This window comes from Gambusia affinis, linkage group LG16, assembly GCF_019740435.1.
Source record: "Gambusia affinis linkage group LG16, SWU_Gaff_1.0, whole genome shotgun sequence".
In the NCBI taxonomy this organism is placed as follows: domain Eukaryota; kingdom Metazoa; phylum Chordata; class Actinopteri; order Cyprinodontiformes; family Poeciliidae; genus Gambusia; species Gambusia affinis.
Genome location: NC_057883.1, coordinates 15,968,587 through 15,987,766, shown reverse-complemented (window position 1 = coordinate 15,987,766; position 19,180 = coordinate 15,968,587). Strand labels below are relative to the sequence as shown.

Sequence of the window (19,180 nt, the reverse complement as noted above, 5' to 3'; positions counted from 1 at the left end):
AAACAGATAACTAAATGTTTGACCAAGTCATACAGTTGAAAAGCAGTTCTGCAAAATAATTAGTAAATGTAGGATCTATATTTAATGAAGGTTTAAAAATTAAATACTAACCTCACTTTAAGCTGCTTGTTTTTTAGTGACCTCACGGCCGTGAATCACTTTAGGGTTATTGGAAGAAACTACTTTACTGCTGCACAAATTGGACATTGGAACATTGTGACGAAGAAAACCTGAAATATAACACGTACTGCATTGTTCTCAATTTATTGTACACAAAGACATCAAGAATGCATATCTTGTTTCTGACGTCAAGATTTCTTATCTACTTGACTGACATGTTTTCTTTTACATTCTTTGGGTTTTCTTTATGATCGAAACATAAGCACAATGTTTTACAGGTTGGCGACTCAACGCAACTCACAACACAGCAGAATCCTGCAAAGCCACAATAATGACACATGCACAATACGTTTTAAGTTCACTTGAAATATAAATTTAAAAAAGCGGATACATCTTTACATTGGAGAATAAGTACAAATATTTTTTTTCGTATACATGTAAAAGCTACATATACCCCACAGTCAAGATCTCTGCTCCAGTTTGGTTCTGAAAATGTTCAAGAAGAGCACAAATATGTAAAGTTATTACTGGAATTTTTTCCTTTACTAAAGCAACATGATTTTTTTGACTTTTTGCAGTTTTTGGTCTGTTTCTGACATTTTATTTTTAAAATCAGTGTGGCAGGCAGCATCCATGATCATAGATATCAGATCAAATATCACAAGTTTACTTAAAATCCTGCATCCTAACATGGAAGCTTTATAAAACTACCACTGACAATAAACATGCCCCTCACTGTGAGACTTATCTAACAATTTGAATACAACGACTCAAACCACAGAAGATTGACAGCCATTCTTCACACTAAGAAAGCAGGTTTTAAAATTGTTTCTGTAATTTGTACCTCAGTTCTTTTTATTATATGGTATCTTGTTGCACTTTTTGTTTTATTTTCCCTATGTGGGCTCAAGTTAGGTGCTTTTTGTTGAGTCATGAGGAGATCAAATTTAAGTTAAGACACCCTTTAGAATATATTTGTTGAATACACTCTACTGCCAAAAAATTCAAGCAGTTTGGGGCCACAAGCGGTAGAAAACGGGTGCAATTTATTGAACTTTAAATCTGTAAGTAAATGTTATAAATTTTACTCTTTACTAGATGCTCCTCTCAACTCAGATTTAAATATTTTAACATAAAGTTTTCCAAAATGGATCCATCGATAACAATATGCGCATTCATTACGACATTGGATGAACATCCATAAAAACTACAAAATTAGTGAAAAACGTCTGCAAATAGAAAAACTTTTCTTCACCTTATGTATCTGGTGCTAGCATCACCTTCTGTATGATCACATTACTCTCCATGACCTGCTCTGATTTCATTGAGCACATTTCAGAAAACAAAACTGCTACACAGAACAAAATGGGATGACAGAGACTTGGATAGAAACATAACTAATATCTTCAGAAATCTGGTTAAATGTTTTGACAACGTATACTTTTAGTCTATTATATTTTGTACAAGAAAGAAAAAAAAATTGCAAAACCCTTCAGTAGATACTTTTCAAATGCTTTTATTTAGAATTCTTCATTCAACAACATTGGTTGCCTTGAGTTCAATTTGATTTTCATTTGGAAAGGTTTTTATTTTCATCTCAATGATGTGCGTCTTAAAAAATGAGGGCCACAAGTCCTGTGAGCGCCCCTCCAGCACCTGCCACAGCAGATGCGGCAGCTGTCCCCAGACCAGCCATCCCTGCAGGGAAACACCATGTAAGGATCAGCAAACACGCCTAACTCTGACGAGTCACGTGTCTTTCTTTCTGCCCGTGTGTGGGTGGGTGGGTGTGCGTGCGTGCGTGGGTGTGCGCGTGTAGGTGTGTGTGTGTGTGTGGGTGGATGAGTATGCGTGAGATAAATTGCACGGGATAACCAAATTTTAGGCTTCTACCGGCTGATTGTAGGACAGCCACAGCACTTCCTGCTGCCACGCCTCCGCCATTAGCGATGGCTGCTCCAGACATCATCGATGCTGCATAGGAGCCCGCCGCTATTCCTGCGCTGGTAAACCCGATGGCTCCAAGAACAAAAGGGGCTGCTACGACCGCCCCGCCTTATGAGGGCAAGAGAAAAATGCTTTCATCAACCTTTTGAGTTATAGTTTTAAAATACACCATAAAAACATTATTATAGCTAGGGTAGGGTGACCAGATTTGGGTTTCTGAAAAGGAGGACACTTCTTTTTTTGTTGGCGGGGAGGGGGGGATGTTGAATCGGCGGACGAACATGCGCCAACGGGGGGAGGTAACACTATGTAATGTGTTTTGAGGCAGTTGACCAAAATCCCGGACGATTTTTAAATTCCCCCCGGACATTTTTTTAGGTCTGAAAAGTAGGACATGTCCGGGAAAAGGGGGACGTCTGGTCACCCTAATTATAGCAATGAGGTGAACACAAGATTTTCTGTAGACTCACCAGCACCAACAGCTGACGCTACTGCAATTGTTACTAAAAATTAAGAAAAGGCAGAAAACATTTTCATCAATCCAAAGCAAAGCAAGTATCTTTAAAAAGCAATAACAACCAGGGAAAACAAAGAGATAATATATTGAATTATTAAGAAAGCTTTACTTACAGAGACCCATGGTGTGAGATTTCTCAACTGAACGTCTGGCCTTTAAATAGCATGCCTACAAAAAAATTCCTGGAATAAAACGTTTCTTCAAGCCTTCAGTCCTGCGCCACAACCCTCCCAATATGGCAAGCCGTTTTAACATACATTTGGTTTCTGACTATCCGTAATTACGTTCTAGATAGGCTATCTAAAAATGCATTTTGACTATCTATTAAAATATCTACATTTACATTCTGACTAGTAAGAATAATAATTCGAGATATCTTCAATTACATTTTGACGAGTCAAAATTCCTTTCAAGATATCTTAAATCACGGCACTGGATCCGTCATTTGACGGGTCACATCCGTAATTATAATTTAAGATATCTTGAACTTAATTATGACTAGTCAAAATTACAATTTTAGATATCTGAATTAAGAATTGCGTGGAAGGCCCTTTGTGCTGTGCAAACAGTTGCCTGTAAAATTTTATGTTTCCTGTACAAAATTGTTAGATAACGCGACAACGTAGAAAGAACTGCTATGTTGGATATGCGGAGAACGCAAAACTTAATCAACTATAAGACTGCTTGCTTCTCAAATCTAGAAAGAATTTTCTGTTTATTCATCCCCGACAAACTGAAAGCACTTAAAAACAGCTTTGAAAAGCTAAAAGTGCTAATGTCAAAGCATTTTCAACATGAACGTTGTGCATTTTCAAACATCTTTTTTAATTTTTTCTATTTTTTCATTCTTTTATTAAACTTTCAAATTGCCACGCAAGTCAGGGACGTTTTGACTATACATAATACATATTCAAGATATCAGTAATGTCATTCTGACTAGTCAGAATGTTAATTTAAGATATCTCTAATTAAGTTTTGTCTAATCATTTGGTTTTAAGATATCTTGAATTTTGTTGTTATTCGAGATATCTTTAGCTAGAATCATGACTAGTCAGAACTAAAATCGAGATATCTTGAATTTACTTTATGATTGGTCATAATTTAATCGTAGATATCTGAAATGTGTATTTCAGATAGTCAGTAATTCATTCTAGCTATATATCTTGAATTGAAGTCTCCATTTAACTCTATGGTAAATCTGACGTCATTTTACCTAGTCAACATATAATTAGAGATATCTTAAATCGCTATAACGTCTAGTCAAGACTATTTGGGAAATGTGGAAGGTAAGGGCGGCAAAACCGAATTTATGTGAAAACGGCTTGCCGTACTCCTCCTTTCAGAGCCTTCTGCTCCCCCTGCTGTTTAGATGACGGTGATCGCTTCAATTTCTTGAGAAACGAAACCTTATCTTTAGAGCCCAGCCCCTTTCCCTTACGTCATTGAAAATAGCATTAAAAAAAACAACTGTTTATTTTTATTTAACAGGTAAATATGCCACTATGGGGGCATCTAAGTCATCACCTGACTTCATATTTTTCTTAAATGACACATTTATTATTATTATTTTTTATTGTTAATTCGGAACTCTAAGAACGAAAAAGATTTAATTAGTCATGTTTTTTTGGGCAGGAGGTGTAGCTCCTGTAACTCTGACTCTTGCTCTTCTGGCTGCACTTCAGCTGGAATAGCAGCAGGTTCTCATGCTCATGTGGTTGTTTTTTTTTTATTGACTTCACAGCTGTATACAGTGCTTTAGGATTGTTGAGAGAAAAACTTATAGCACAAAACATGCTTTGTTTTTGATGCCATATAATTCCTTATCTACTTTGACTGAAGGGAAAGAAAAACAAATCAGATTCAAATTCAAATGTAATATAAAATAAGAGTGTTGAATACACCTCACTGCCTAAAACCAGAGCAGTTTAAGGTCACAGTCAGCACCATTTCTTTTACTTCTAAACAAATTTTCTAAACAGTTATGCTCATCACTCTTTGTTATTATCAAATCAGATTCAAACCTTTTAACATGAACGCTAAGAATCCTGGCCCTGAATGGACCTATTGATAGCGTGTGCTTCCCTGATGACATTGGATTAATGTTCAAAAAGTCGCATGCTCTCTTACTGATTCATGTTTAATTTCTGAATTTTGTTTATGGCACAAATTCAACACAGCAGTCAACCACTAGCAAAAACAATAAAAAGTAACAAAATTAAAAATCAAGAAAAATAGAAAAATTTTCTTGAAGGAGCCATTTGGATATTTGTCCCTCTAGCACAGAGGTGTGAAACTCCAGTCCTCAAGGGCCGGTGTCCTGCAGTTTTTAGATGGGCCACAGTCAGGTACAAAACACTGGAATGAAATGGCTTAATTACCTCCTCCTTGTGTAGATCAGTTCTCCAGTCTTTCTAATGACCTAATTATTCTATTAAGTTGTGGTGCAGCAAAATCACATCTAAAAGTTGCAGGACACTGGCCCTTGAGGGCTGAAATTTGACACCCTGCTAGCACCACTCATTGCGTGTCTACTATCACATTTCTCATCAAGGAAATAAGAGCTAATATACCACATCCATGCAACAGAAAGTTGAATGAAACCTTTGAACACAAATCTAATATCTATATTCGGAAATATCTTTTAAAAGAAAGATGAAAAAAAAAACCCTGACACAATATCGCCTGTCAAAATTTGTTAATAATTTTATTGAATCATTTGATAGGATTGTTTGCAATAAAACTTGAACTCAATAGAGTATTTGTAGATTTTTTCCCCCATTGGACAGCTTCTTTGTCCTCTCTGTAAAATGGCAGAATGGTGTCTGTCTTAAAAAATAAGACCCAGAAGTCCTCCAACAGCTCCTCCGGTACCTGCCACACCGGCAGTGGCAGCTGTACCTATACCAGCCATCCCTGCAGGTAAACACGAAGATGATCAGAACTCCATGTCAGTCTTACAGATTTGGTTTCTTTTGTACAATAAGTTTAAAGTACAACCCGATTTTTATTATTTTTCCTCCCCATTTGATGTGAACAGGAAGAAATGTGTATTTGTGCTGCTTCCTTATGGATGTTGAAAGAAAGTGCAATATCAACAAACACATTAAGAGATTAGGGAGTGTTAACTGTATAAAGTTATATGAAATAAATCACTTCTGTTGCTACTACTAATAGAAAAGTAGCTGCTATTTTTAGCAGAACTGTAATTTTATCTTGTTCAAAACGACCAGCAAAATTCTTAAAACTAGAATCAAGTCAACTATAGCGTTGACTACAGCATTAGGTACCTGCAGATTGTAGAATCGCCACCAGGCTTCCAGCTGCTACCCCTCCTCCGTTAGCGATGGCTGCTGTAGACATCATGCCCGCTGCATAGGAACCTGCAGCGATCCCGACAGACGTGAAGCCCACGGCTCCCAGAACCACGGGGGCGGCTAGCAGCGCTCCACCTAATGAGCACAAGAGGAACATTTATTTAACAACGTCTAAAGAGACAGTTTTGTAAAATTCCTTAAAAATTTTATTGCAGATGAAAATAGATATTCTATGTAATCTCACCTGCGCCAACCACAGAACACAGAGTAACTGTAACTAAAATGAAGACAAGGCAGAACAAATAGCATCAATTTAAAGCAAAGCACGTATTAAAAAAACAACAGAAAATGACAGATTATAATAACTTGAAAAATACTCACGCAGACCCATGGCTTGTCACGACTCAAATTAAAGTCCACAGTTAAGTCTGGGGAGTAAATAGGACGATTAAAAAGCTCCTGGAAATAAATAAGTTTAAGGATTCTCGCCCTGTCACACTGCACTTCCAGTCCGCCTTCTGCTGCCTCCTGTTGTTCCATGTTGGTAATTGCTCCCTTTTCCTGAGAAATGAAACCTATAAAATCATCCCTCAATTCCTCCTGAATCAGACAGACGAACAGCACATCGACCCTGGAAGGATGGAGGAAGAAATCTGTGAGTATATACATCTATATATAAATAGTTGTTGTTGGAATATGTGACTTACTTTGCTGTTCATTTAAATCGACAGGTAAATACATCGTTACAGGTGCAGGTAAGTAATTGTCTCGCTATTTTTAAACCTTTTTTTTTTTTAAATGAATTTTTTTAAATTAAACTGAAACTGTAAGAACTGAAAAATGTTGTTTTTTTTGCAGGAGGTGTAGCAACTGTGGTTCTGACTCCTGTTCTTCTGGCTTCACTTGGCTTCACCGCAACTGGAATTGCATCAGGCTCCATCGCTGCAAAGATGATGTCCTTATTTGCAATCTTTTATGGAGGAGGAATTCTACCTGGAAGCCTGGTGGCAACCTTACAATCTATTGGTAAATATAGAGTTTTAGAAGTATTTTCTTTTATCAGCACAAACATTCGTGACTCTACAATCATGGATAAAAATGCAATCAAGTAAAAAAGAAACAAAAAAAAAAACATATATGGGAAGAGTAGAAAGAATTTTTCCTCCTACTTCCTCCTATAGATGGTTTTCTTACTTGTTTGCAGAATCTGGAGGACTAGAAAGAACTTTCAGACCAGAAGGAAAACTGTTATTGAAGACCGTGTTTGGTGAAATGCAAAATAACAACAACAAAAATCATTTAAATGTAAAACTTGTTTCAGCTTAACTTATTCAAAGTTTAAAATCTCTCACCAATCAGCGATTATATGTGTTTTATATTTCTTGCTATATACATAAAATTATGCTGAGAATTTCACAGATATTTACCCACAACATCTCATCTTGACTAACCAAACCAACTGGTTTTAAACCAGTTGGTTTGGTTTGTTCATTCAGTGCAATGTAGCATATCGTCCTTCTGCTGAATAAACATTTTGACATTCAGAATTATGACAGTAACATTCAGTATCATACTTGATGCTAATTTTTGAACCATCTTAATTTAAAAGGGAAATGATGATTAGCTTTCATGACATTTTGTCTTTTCATGTAATGGTCTAATACAGGTGCACATAAGTTTTATAAACAGAAACAAGCTACAGCACGTTAGGACTGTTTTTCTGTTTTGAGAATTGAGCTATTCTTTTTGAAAATAATGCTACATTTTGGCTACACTTAAAAGATGTTTGAAGATGTAAAAGTTAAAATTAAAAGTTGCTTTATGCTACAAAGGTTGAATGCTGACTTTCTCACATGTATTGTTTCATTACAGGTATGGGAGGATTAGGATGGTTTGGAACTGGAACACTGGCTGGTATTGGAAGTACAGTAGGGTGGATGATATCAAGCATTTGTAATGTAACTGTAAAAGTAGAAGGCAGTCCATAGCACAGACAAGGAATATATTTTTCTATCCAGTAGAGTCAAAGTCATGTTCTTACATAATATAATCTTTCTTAAAGACTAGGTTCTGAAATTCAAACATGTATAATCTGAGTAAGAATGAAAGAAACACTATTTTTTGCTGTGAACATGTCTTGTTAAAGGTCATTGGAATGTGTGGATATTGCTGCTGGCATTTTCTAAATTTTGAGGGAATGCTATTTCTACTCATCATTCTGAGAGAGCGGAATAAAAAAAAACAAACTTTGTAGGCATGTGTATCAGTTGTAAAACTTCAATCTGTACTCAATAAATAAATAAGTAAATATATCAATCAATCCAGAAAAAGTGTTTTATTATATTGTGGTATTTGTTTCTCTTTGCTGACACATTTGGGGAAATAATTGGGACCCAGACAACATTAGACCTTTAACAGTCATGTTGTTTAGTCTTGTACTTTTCAGGACTTAGTGGTTACCTTACAAACCTTTCCAAGTATTTCTCCAGTGTTTATGAAATTTAATGGGTACTTTTCTTGAACATAGAGGTTTCTTTTTAAACTTACCATTTTCTTCAAACTTACAAGGAACTTTTTTGAAACGTTCATGTAACTTATTAAATACTAAGTATTTTTCATAATAAAGCCTGGCTCTGGTTGAACATTTAGAAATGCTCCAGAGTCAGGAGCATTTCTAAATGTGCTCCTGGCATATTTAAAGTTTTTTAAAGGTTCCAAAAAAATACCACTGAAGTTCTCCAGGAAACTACCTGGAAAGCTGCAATATGCAACATGGAAGATCCCCTTAAGTCTAAAGTAGCTTGGTCCCAGTAAGGTTGCAGAAATGAACCATTAAGAGTTGAGGTAAAATATAGATTTTTCACTTATCCTGATGAGTTGGCACCTAGCAATTGTTGTAAACTTCTGTACCCCTGCTGGTTGCATGTGACCATCACATCCAACCAGTTACTAATAGAAGAAACTAAGATGTGCAACTTCATGAACCTAATAAAAGGTATTTATTCCTATTGTGCTGCAGATGCTCCATAAACATAAAATTATTATTTTTTTGGCTCACTTCTTGTTGAAATGATTTAAAAGAGCCAGTAAAGGTCCAACCAGTCCAGTATGCAGAGAAAAAGCAAACATGTCAATGCAAAAGATCTCAAAGTAGTTAATTATATGTGTTTCTATTTAATTGTTGTTTTCATGACATTGCATCACCAGTTAGACAGTGATGCAATGTAATTTCATCTCTATGTGTAACTTGTCAATTAAAAATATGAAAACAGACCATTAATACTGAGATGAGGATACAAAACAACCAGACAAGTAAACAAAAAATAATTACTGTTAAATTAATTCAAATTCTGCCTATTTTTCATTTTGTCTTTTTCTTCTTCTTTCATCTGATCCTTTTTTCTCTCCTCTTCCTTCTTTTGTTTGCGTGTTTTTCCTGCCAGTCGCCCTACAGCAGCTCCAACACCAGCTCCAACACTGGCCACAACAGCAGAGGCTGTACCCGATAGACCAGCAGCACCTGCAGAAACCCAAACAACATCAACAGTTTTATTCAAATGGTCAAGCAGCAGATGAGCTCTGACGGGTGTCGCTTGAAACAAATTAAACACAAACTATGGAAAGCAGGCTATGCAACATCTAAGACTTAAGTTACATTTAAGCTGAAAAGGATTAGCCATTAAAAATATGTCTTTATTTAGCCTTTATTGAAAAAAAAAAATGCCCCAATTTATTTACACCCTTGTTAATGATTATGGAAAAAGTTTTATTGAGAATAAAGTAATCTAAGATTTGGCGCTGACCAGCATGTTTTCACTGCTATTTTAGGTGATGAGCTCCAAGTGTTGCTGCAACTCACAGCACATTTTAGCAGATTAATGTGTTCAGACTTCTCAGTCTTGAAGCATTAGTAAACACTCTGAGACTTGTTTGTAAGTCACAGTGAAATATGCCACATCAAAAATGGATGTGACAATAATTGAGATTTCAATAATGCTCAACTATTGAAAATTATGCTTTTTTGATAATAGCATTTCAATAATAAAATCCAGGAAGAGGGCAACAAAGCAACTATTCAGTAAACTTCTTAGTCACCATTTGCTTCCACCTTTTCTCCCTCGTCTCTGACGGAGTTTAAATTGATGCAATGTATTAAACTGTCAGAGGAAGCGACTCCTCCCCAACACTTATTGCAAATCTTTAGGTTTTCCCTGTTAATCAAAGAGTAAGAGAGTTCCCAGCTACAGACTTTCTGTACCACCCATAGCACCAACTGAATTAGTGTTACCATTGGACTATTGTTTTTTTTATACCCAAATTTACTTTCATCTTCTGCAACAACATACCTGCAGATTGTAAAACCGCCACCAGGCCTCCTGCTGCCACCCCTCCTCCATTGGTAACGGCAGCAGCAGACATCATGCTCGCAGCGAAGGAGCCCACTGCTATCCCAGCAGAGGTGAAACCGATGGCCCCCAAGGCCACTGGAGCTAGGGCAACTGCACCCACACTCCCTACAACTTATGATCAAGATACAAGACACTTATGAACAAGAAATATTTATTGTCAACACGTTAATCTGATTAAAACGAAAAAACATGGAGATAAAATGAGCAGCAGTTGTCTTCAAGCAATATACGAGTCTCACATCACTGTGAATGAATTTTGTCCCACTGTTATTTAAAACAATTCGTCATTTTTATCTGCATAACTTTCTTAAGGACTCAGTGACATTTCTCGCTGTAGAATTTTGTGCGTCATATCTTTTCATATTCTAAAGGGCAGCGACGCTTGTGGAAGTCATTGCTGATGTCTTTCCATCTTGGTATTGTGCCTGAACTCTCTGGTATGCTACAAAACAGCAAGTGGTCAAAATTGTGAAATCATTTATTATTTTTCTGAATACTTGAAGACGGAGAAATAAAATCATTATTTTGTCAATGAATGACATCATAAAGCAAGTTTTGTACTGACAAACAATCCTGAAAAAGCAGCATTTCTTATAGTTTGTCATACAGCTTATATGTGAATTGTGCCGGAGCATGAGCAATTCCTAAGGACCGTAGTCATAATTTTGTGGCCAGTTTACAATTATTTTATAGATCAAAAACAAAACTACACTACAAAAAACATTTTTCCTACTTTCTGAAAAAGGTGAAAAAAAGTAATACAAGCTTTTTAATTTTTTTATGCAAAGGCATTGGTGAACAAGGTGATAGGATCTATTTATTGTCAGACTTAAAAATCATGACTTATTAGCATGCAGGAACAGCTGCCTATTTCAAGATAACAGGCATAAAAAGCAGAAGTCATACCTGCACCTCCTGTAATGGCAAGAATCTTTCCTGAAACACAAGCAGTTCATTATGAGTTTATTACCTAGCCTTTTTGCCAACTCTAATATTTACGACTACTATTACTTAATAAATATATGTAAAGAACACTGCAGAGAATTTAAAATGATCACGAAGTATGTTCAAAAGTGCTTGTCTTTCGTTTGTTTTTCTTTTTGTTTTATTTGTAATATTTCAAATCAACGCTTTAAAATCAAGAAACGCATTTAGATATACTCACTGAGACTCATAGTTTAACTACAGACCCGACTAGAAGTTCAGATTTGAGGCGGAACACTATATGTTTTGCGGTTAATAGATAGAGAGAAAATGAAACTTCCTGTTGGTGCGTTCACTGTCACGCGGATGTAAAATCACAAAATAATCTCACCCTTTATTTCAACAAATAATTTTCTCACAATTTTTCTTTCTCACAATTGACGATATAAATGTAGCATATATTGGACCACATTGAGCGACCTGTTTACACACTTATTCCACACTGCTGAATAATTGTGAAATTCCAGCTGCCCGCGAATGCAGCACCACGTTCTGGGTCAACACCGTCGTCCGAAACTACAAAAGGGCAACAAACAAATAATTGGTTTGTTTATTATAGTTGATATTAATCAGTTAATGTTTAGGATTAAAAGTTATGGATCTCGGGTCAAATTAGTTTGGGTTCCTGCTCACATTGGAGTAATAGGGAATGAGCTGGCAGATAGTTTTGCTAAGAATGCAGCAAAAAAGTATATTGTTGATTTAAATATTAAAATGAGTAAAAATGAGGTTAAAAATATTAGTAAAATGTATATTAAGAATAAATGGCAGGAACAGTGGAATAAAGGAAGCAATGCCAGATTTTATTATAGCATCCAAAGAAAAGTTGGAGAATTTAGGAAATGTAACAGGAATAAAAAAGAAGAGGATATTATATCTAGATTAAGGTTTGGACATACAGGTTTAAACAGTACTCTTAAAATAATTAATAAACATGATACAGGTTTCTGTAGTTATTGTGGGAAATTAGAAACAATACAACATTTTTTTTAGAATGTAGTAAGTATGTTCGAGAAAGGAGTTTATTAACATGTTTATGTCAAATATTTCTCGTTCTAAGTCTTGGGGGGAATCGGTGCAGTGGCAAGGAGTTAGTTAGAAATTTAAATAGGAATAAAAATAAGTTAGATATTAGAAGTTTGCTTCAAAGATCATCGGGGGATGTAGTTTTTAATAGTATTTTTAATTTTCTAAGGAGAACAGGTATTATGCGAAGATTATAGTGATTTTACATCTGATCCATACTCCAGTCTAGAAGGTGGCGGTAATGCACCTAAAAGTTGTTTGCCAACCGCCATAAAAAAACAAGAAGAAGAAGAAGAATTGGTTTGTTTGGACGAAGTTTCAGTCAATGGATGTGTTGGTTTTCTTCCCCGAAAGGATACATAAAAATTAAGTTACGTCCCATGTAAGTATTTTTAAATACTCCCAGCTACTTATCTTAATCATGACAACTTTTTTGTTCTTGGCAAGAGTGTTTTCTTAAGCTGTTGTGTTTAATTAGTAAACGCAGTACATCAAATTGTAGGCTACTGTTGATTTATAATTTGTTTTTAGTTGAAAGATCTTGAAAAAGTTTAATTAGTTAATGCTTTTTGTGCAGATGATGTGGCTTCGACTCCTGCCCCTCCGGCTTTGTGAATCTTACTTCGATGTCTGAATAAAACAATGTAAAAGGGAAAGTTCCAGAAAGTAATCATAAAGTTATGTGAAACACATTATTTGATGTAGGAATACTATATATTTCATACTTATTCATTTTAACACTTATATCAAACTTCTTGGCCTGTATTGATCTGTGAGTTACCACAGGTGTCGGCAATGCAACCACTTTATTGCCACAACCAGTCATGTATAGAAGAGACTACAGTGCAGTTTCCTGAACCTCAGAGACATTTTTTATGTTGTTGAGCAGACTCTGAGGAATCGCCAAGGATTGATGGTCCTACTCAAATGAAACATAACCTAATCTCTGCTAATGTTGCTGTGTTTTTTAAGTTGAGTCACACAAGCTGTTGTAAATGTCTGGCGAAAAAATTATAAAATACTAAGTTGTGATGTGAATTAAGAAAAAGTAATTTATCACCACCTGCTTTCCAAGTGTTTGCATGACTGTGTTAAAATCTTTATCGCTAAGCTGAACAAACTGCATTTTCAGATTTTTGAGGAACCACTGAAGAGGTTGATGACCAATTATACATTTTGTTTATCTTTTAAGACACACACATTAATACAAAAGTATATTTTAAAAATCACAAGTTTATTATGCAAATAGTTTAAAAGCAACAAAAGAGGATGATTGCTTTAGATTTTGGCATTTTGTCTCATTTCTTGTTGAAACAAAGTCCAACATGAAGGCAAGAACACACGTTAATGCAAAACTGTAGTTATTTATATAATGTATTAATAATTTTATAGCTAAATGAAACAGTTGTGTTTCAACAATATTAGAAGTTGTGTAGTGTGAGGTCTCTTGAATTACATAACCAGTAAATGGTAAAAGTAAGGACAGACTGTCAATACTGAGACAACTTGATGCAGATTAGTAAGTGAAAAAAACCCAACCTATTCATGTGGGGACAAGAATAGGAACAAAACTTTTCCTTCTTTCTTCTACTTCTATTTTTTCTTCTTGTACTGTCCGTCTGACTCGCCTTCCTTCTCCTTCTCCTCTTCCTCCTCCTCCCTGTCATTCTTCTCTTCCTTATCCTTAATCTCCCCATCATCGTTTTCTTCCTTATCCTTCTTCTCTTTGCCTTCCTCGTTCACCTCCTCTTGCTTGTTGGTGTTGCCTGCCAGCAGCCCTGCAGTGGCCCCAATACCAGCTCCAACACCAGCTCCAACACCAGCCACAGCTGTAGAGGCGGCCGCAGAGAGACCAACAGCTCCTGCAGGAAATGTCAAATGGTGTTCAAATGTGAGATGGTCTGATGGGTACAGGATGAACTGACTTCAACAAGTCTCGAAATTGGACTGGTCACTGCATGCAATTAATGCTCGTCTTGAATCAACACATTTTTCTAACAAGGAAACTCAAAGTACAACAGCGTCTTGATTCTTGGACCTCTTCATATGTTTACTTCAATCAAATATTTAATCATGTTTCATCTTATGAACAAACTGGAATGACTCATTTTACTTAGATTTCCGGAGAGAAATGCTCAATAACTAGTGTATAGTTATAAAAAATAAACAAAATCCAACCTTGATACACACAGATGAATACATGTGCACCGGCATGTATGACATGTCTGTTGGTTTTCTACTACTCCTACTGGTAAATTATCATCCAGGCAGGAACATAATTTCTATCAAGAACATTACCTAATCCTGTGAGGGATGTTGGACTACTACTATTTTGAACAGTACTATACTTTATCCTGTTTTATTACAGCAAGTAAATTAAGTAGCTACAACTAGAATCAAGTCAAAGTACCTGCAGATTGTAGAATCGCCACCAGGCTTCCTGCTGCCACCCCTCCGCCGTTGGCGATGGCAGCAGCAGACATCATGCTTGCAGCGAAGGAGCCCGCTGCTATCCCAGCTGAGGTGAAACCAACGGCCCCCAGAACAACAGGAGCCAGCGCCACTGCACCGATTCCCCCCAAGACTTAGAACGAGAAATATTTGACATAAACATGTTAATAAAGTACAATAACAGAAGGCTAAGACAAATATAACTATTTTGTCTACTCTGTCTAAACAAAATAAAACATTGATTTTAGAAAACAAACCAAAATGTTCCTGCAGACAAGATCTATTTATGGTCAGTGATAAACTTCATGATTTTTTTTTTGATAATACACACAGCTGTACTTTCTGTCAGACTGAGAACACCTCAGCATATCAAGATAGCAAGTATAAAAAGAAGAAAAAGATAACATACCTGCAGATCCTGCTATGAGAAATATTCCTGAAACACAACACCAACATAAAATGTTAGTTTTCACCTGAGGCCAGGACTAGATTGACTTGTATCAATCAGCAGCAGCTCTACCTCCAGCAGAAATCAGTGCTAGCCACAGAAAGGCAGATTGGTGAATCTCTAAACACCGTCTTAATGGTTTTTACTTTAAAGCACCATTAAAAACACCATGTACAAAAACAAAAATTTGGATTTTTTTGTAGAGTTTTATTATCTTCTGTGAGGTAACTTTCTCCTAAAAAAAACCCCTTTGTGATTCATTAAAATTATTTAGAAAACTTAATCTGATAGGGCATGAATAATTTTGGGGTTCAGTTTGTATACTTAAATCAGCTGCAGTGTTTGTTGTTGCAGAGCAGACCTTTAAAGTTTGTGACCATCTACGTCAAGCATCAGCATTAAAGATATTATCTATCCACTTTTAACACATTTTCCATCAGTTCTGTTTTCATAACAAAGAATTATGATAAAAATCTGTTAATGTGAAAATATATATAAAAAAAAGTCCAGATCATGTAACTTATCTCTACCTGCTGGCTTTGAGAAGAAGTTTCCATTGCCGCTTCCTGATGGTGACTTTTTATCAGCAGAGTCCTGAGCTGGTGGGTCTTGTTGCTTCAGAGGATCTGAAAGAGAGAAAAAGTCTAATCTTCCAAATACATGTTCCTTTCTGTGATATTACCCCTCCTCTGTTTACAGGAACAGAGGAAGGGTTACTGTGGTTTATTCTCAGATAGAAAAACAATCTTTATCTGAACACAAACAACTTAAAAGTTATCATCTTTTTGAATGTAGAAGGGTTTCATTGTCTTAAGGATTGTGTATTTATCAGTTTCAATAAACCTTCATCTATTTGTTTACATAGATCACTGTATGACACATCAGAATTAAAATTCTGCAAGAGATACTTGTCCCCCATGAAGCCTAAAGTCTCTGTTTCTAAGAGGAAACAAAGTTGCAGCATTATTTAAAAAAAATAAATAAATCAGGCCACACACACTAGAAGAGGGACTCCTCTTACCATTTTCTCTTTCTGTAGGTGATTCTGCTGGTGTTGCAGCAGTGGAGACTCTTGCTGGAGAACAATCCCTGTCCGTTTGGGACATGGGGGTGTGAGTGTCACTGTTCAGCTGTGCAGGTGATTGAGTATTGACGTTGCTGGTTGTATGTGTTGGCTGAAGGGGAATGTCTGTAACAGGAGGAGCTGATTCCCGGTCTGAATAGATGGGATTAGGACATCCAGACTGACTGGCTGATCCATCTTGTGTTCTTACAGGTGTGGATGGGTCATCTCCAGCTGCACCGACATTAGAGGCGAGCAGATCACTAATCAGGTCATCCAAGAGATGCAGCTGGGTCATGCCTTCATCCTCCAATGAGCTCAGTTTTTCACTACTGATGAAGTCAATAATTAGGATGGTCAGTTCTCGTGCACTTAAAACATCAACATTGTGAGCGGGACCATCGTCAATCAAAGACGCAATCATCTGTAGGTGATCTCTACTCAGTGAAATAAGCTTTTTCTTGAGTTTGGATATCAGTGCTTGCCGTGGAGTGCTGCTGGCCATGTTGACGTCTCACAGATTGCTTTGGGTCACCGGATGATATATTCAAAGCAGCCTTTCCTGAAGTTTTATCAAACGTCTCCTGTTGTCTCAGTGCCAACCTCTCATAACAGGAGACTCTAAATCCCGGACGAGACTATTTATTACTGCTGCCAAACCTAGGGGAGATCTGGACTGGTACCAAGCAGCACAGTGGCAAGAGAGGACTGTGTAGCCAATACACTGAACACACTGTGGATCAAAGAGAGAGAGAACTCGTTTATTCTGAGGTGCACTCTCTGCATAGCGCACTTGTCACAGAAGTACAATCAAACAAGGTCCTGAGAGCACATATCTTGCAAAAAAAAAATAGATCAAAACCTTCACAAGTAAAAGAAGAAATAATTAAAATATAAAATACAACACATAGTCACAGGATTGCAATGGGCTGAAGCCCATCTCCAGTAGCCATTGGGTGACTGCTGCATAAACTATGAATATAAAAATTATATTTTAGAAGCAAAAATCAGCATCAGTTAACCTTAAGCTAAAATAATTTAACAGAGAAAAGGTACTACCGTACATCTACAAAAAGCTTACATATTTTCCAGGCACATAGTGCCATGTCGCAGTACAATCAAGTAACTTACTTACAGGTGTTACAGAAATGTCAGACATAAAAAAAATGAAGAATTTCAAAAAATAAATTTGACTTCTCAGTTTAACACTTTGAAATTGGGCCTGTGCCTCTTTAAGATCCAGCTCTTTCTGACACTCAGTTTTCAGCATGTCACACATTTCTCAATTAAGAAGCAACAAATGGTGACATTTGATACTATGCATCTTTGTTTGCTACCTATTCGCATGCTGTCACAGCCAAAAAGCGGTTCAACAGGAACAGTCTTCAGTCAGAGGTCTCTTATGCAAGACTGACTTGATGGATGATACGAGTTAGGACATTTAATTACCCTTTGCGACAAAGAAAGTATTTTAAAGTGAACTAAACTATGTCAGTTAAAATAGAGTACGTACAGTTAAGTATGTAAAATCACCGTGCCTCTGCTACGCTGAATGCTGTGTATGGAACGACACGAACAGAAGTCTATTAAACACTTAAACAAACCAACATATAAAGCTTGCAAAAACACACTGATCAACCCAACTATTTAGATAGATTTAGATCTCTTCTAAACTTTAGATGTACTCACCCATATAAGACGGTTCTTATTTCTGGCTGGATAGTCTGTTAGTAAGCTGAAACTCAGCTTCTCCCACACATAAATACTCACACTGAGTAATTTGTGCTGCTCCTTGTGTGGGAAAACGAAACAAATATGGTTGCTCCATACAGAAACTTTGAACGCGTCATGAAGAAGCCGTCGTCTAAAAATATACTGCTACTTCGGTTTGACTGAGTTTCGATTTCCTTCCTTTTCACATGACACTACTATTTTGGGAATAATTACACACAGAGAATACATTCAAACAATATTTTATTATACACATATGTGTATACATAATTTATGTAGACAAATGATTTTGTCCTACACCTTTTGTGAAGACATTCCCAAGAACCATAATAGAAGAAAATTCAATGCATCACACGTGTTAAGATACAGCTGGCTGTGATTATACACCTGGCCAGTAGATTGTTTCGTGTGCACATGAAGCTTCAAGAAATGAACCCTTTCTCGAACCAGTTGGCTCAAGTGGTTCAATGCCTCATGAGGCTTCATCTCACCATCACTAATGTTTAATGACATAATTAGAAAAAACTAAACATATAAATTTAGCTTTATACTTTTTGTTTGTCATAACTTATGTGCATTTTCTGATATTTTAAAGACAAATGAAAAATAAATTATACAAGAAATGGCAATAAATTTCTAGCAGAAGAATTTTTTCAACTTCTTTTTTCCTGTATAAGATTTTTTTTACACCAGTACTTACAATACAGGTAAACGTACTTCATTAACATGGGTTTTTGTGTACACCTGCCCTCCAAATGGCGCAGCTGATTCAGCAGACAGAAAATAACTATAGAATATCAAAGCTATTTAAAGGTTTATATGTACAATCACTTTAAAATAAAGGTTAGAGATATGTCTGTATTGTATTTTTTATTATCAAATTAAGTTCATTGTAATAAGTAGATTATGTAGAAATTTTACAAAATTAAAAGTAAGTTTAGTAAAATTACTCCTACAGGTAAAAATCACCCCTGCTCTCCTTTCAGTTCCTCTTTTTCCCAACCTTTCCTCTACCAGCTACTTGAGACACATCACACCTCTACAGGTCAACGACCTTCATTAAACTCTGACCAACTTTAATTGAGGTTATAAGTCATTTCTAATTCACAAACACATTAAACATTATTATTACTGATTCTTGTTAAAATTACTAATAAGTAATGCAGCTTC

General features: G+C 36.2%; 5 protein-coding genes across 7 annotated transcripts; 1 reads left to right on the top strand and 4 right to left on the bottom strand.

The window, feature by feature from the left end:
- Window positions 1–1,620: 1,620 nt before the first annotated feature.
- LOC122846551 (interferon alpha-inducible protein 27-like protein 2A) lies at window positions 1,621–2,839 on the bottom strand. Its single transcript, XM_044143578.1, has 4 exons — window positions 2,698–2,839; window positions 2,538–2,570; window positions 2,014–2,175; window positions 1,621–1,818 (listed from the first exon to the last, which is right to left on the bottom strand). Exons 1-4 carry the CDS (start codon window positions 2,705–2,707, stop codon window positions 1,733–1,735), a joined length of 291 nt encoding a protein of 96 aa, XP_043999513.1. The 5' UTR covers window positions 2,708–2,839; the 3' UTR covers window positions 1,621–1,732.
- A 2,423-nt stretch (window positions 2,840–5,262) lies between these two features.
- LOC122846323 (interferon alpha-inducible protein 27-like protein 2A) lies at window positions 5,263–6,419 on the bottom strand. Its single transcript, XM_044143204.1, has 4 exons — window positions 6,280–6,419; window positions 6,143–6,175; window positions 5,872–6,033; window positions 5,263–5,497 (listed from the first exon to the last, which is right to left on the bottom strand). The coding sequence occupies exons 1-4, from the start codon at window positions 6,287–6,289 to the stop codon at window positions 5,412–5,414; spliced, it is 291 nt and encodes a 96-aa protein (XP_043999139.1). The 5' UTR covers window positions 6,290–6,419; the 3' UTR covers window positions 5,263–5,411.
- A 28-nt stretch (window positions 6,420–6,447) lies between these two features.
- LOC122846322 (interferon alpha-inducible protein 27-like protein 2A) lies at window positions 6,448–8,214 on the top strand. 2 transcript variants are annotated; one of them, XM_044143203.1, is made up of 5 exons: window positions 6,448–6,553; window positions 6,630–6,653; window positions 6,757–6,924; window positions 7,103–7,203; window positions 7,771–8,214. In XM_044143203.1, exons 1-5 carry the CDS (start codon window positions 6,538–6,540, stop codon window positions 7,783–7,785), a joined length of 324 nt encoding a protein of 107 aa, XP_043999138.1. In that variant the 5' UTR covers window positions 6,448–6,537; the 3' UTR covers window positions 7,786–8,214. The 2 variants fall into 2 exon arrangements, with proteins under 2 accessions (XP_043999138.1, XP_043999137.1); XM_044143202.1 differs by lacking the exon at window positions 7,103–7,203.
- Window positions 8,215–8,874: 660 nt separating this feature from the next.
- LOC122846321 (interferon alpha-inducible protein 27-like protein 2A) lies at window positions 8,875–11,573 on the bottom strand. The gene is made up of 4 exons (XM_044143201.1): window positions 11,473–11,573; window positions 11,214–11,243; window positions 10,245–10,418; window positions 8,875–9,418 (listed from the first exon to the last, which is right to left on the bottom strand). The coding sequence occupies exons 1-4, from the start codon at window positions 11,480–11,482 to the stop codon at window positions 9,237–9,239; spliced, it is 396 nt and encodes a 131-aa protein (XP_043999136.1). The 5' UTR covers window positions 11,483–11,573; the 3' UTR covers window positions 8,875–9,236.
- Window positions 11,574–13,532: 1,959 nt separating this feature from the next.
- On the bottom strand, window positions 13,533–18,159 carry LOC122846530. Of its 2 annotated transcripts, XM_044143551.1 has the most exons (7): window positions 17,969–18,159; window positions 17,793–17,834; window positions 16,238–17,012; window positions 15,747–15,842; window positions 15,178–15,204; window positions 14,728–14,901; window positions 13,544–14,179 (listed from the first exon to the last, which is right to left on the bottom strand). In XM_044143551.1, exons 3-7 carry the CDS (start codon window positions 16,782–16,784, stop codon window positions 13,911–13,913), a joined length of 1,113 nt encoding a protein of 370 aa, XP_043999486.1. In that variant the 5' UTR covers window positions 16,785–17,012; window positions 17,793–17,834; window positions 17,969–18,159; the 3' UTR covers window positions 13,544–13,910. The 2 variants fall into 2 exon arrangements, with proteins under 2 accessions (XP_043999485.1, XP_043999486.1); XM_044143550.1 differs by lacking the exon at window positions 17,793–17,834 and having other exon boundaries at window positions 13,533–14,179.
- Between the last annotated feature and the right edge of the window lie 1,021 nt (window positions 18,160–19,180).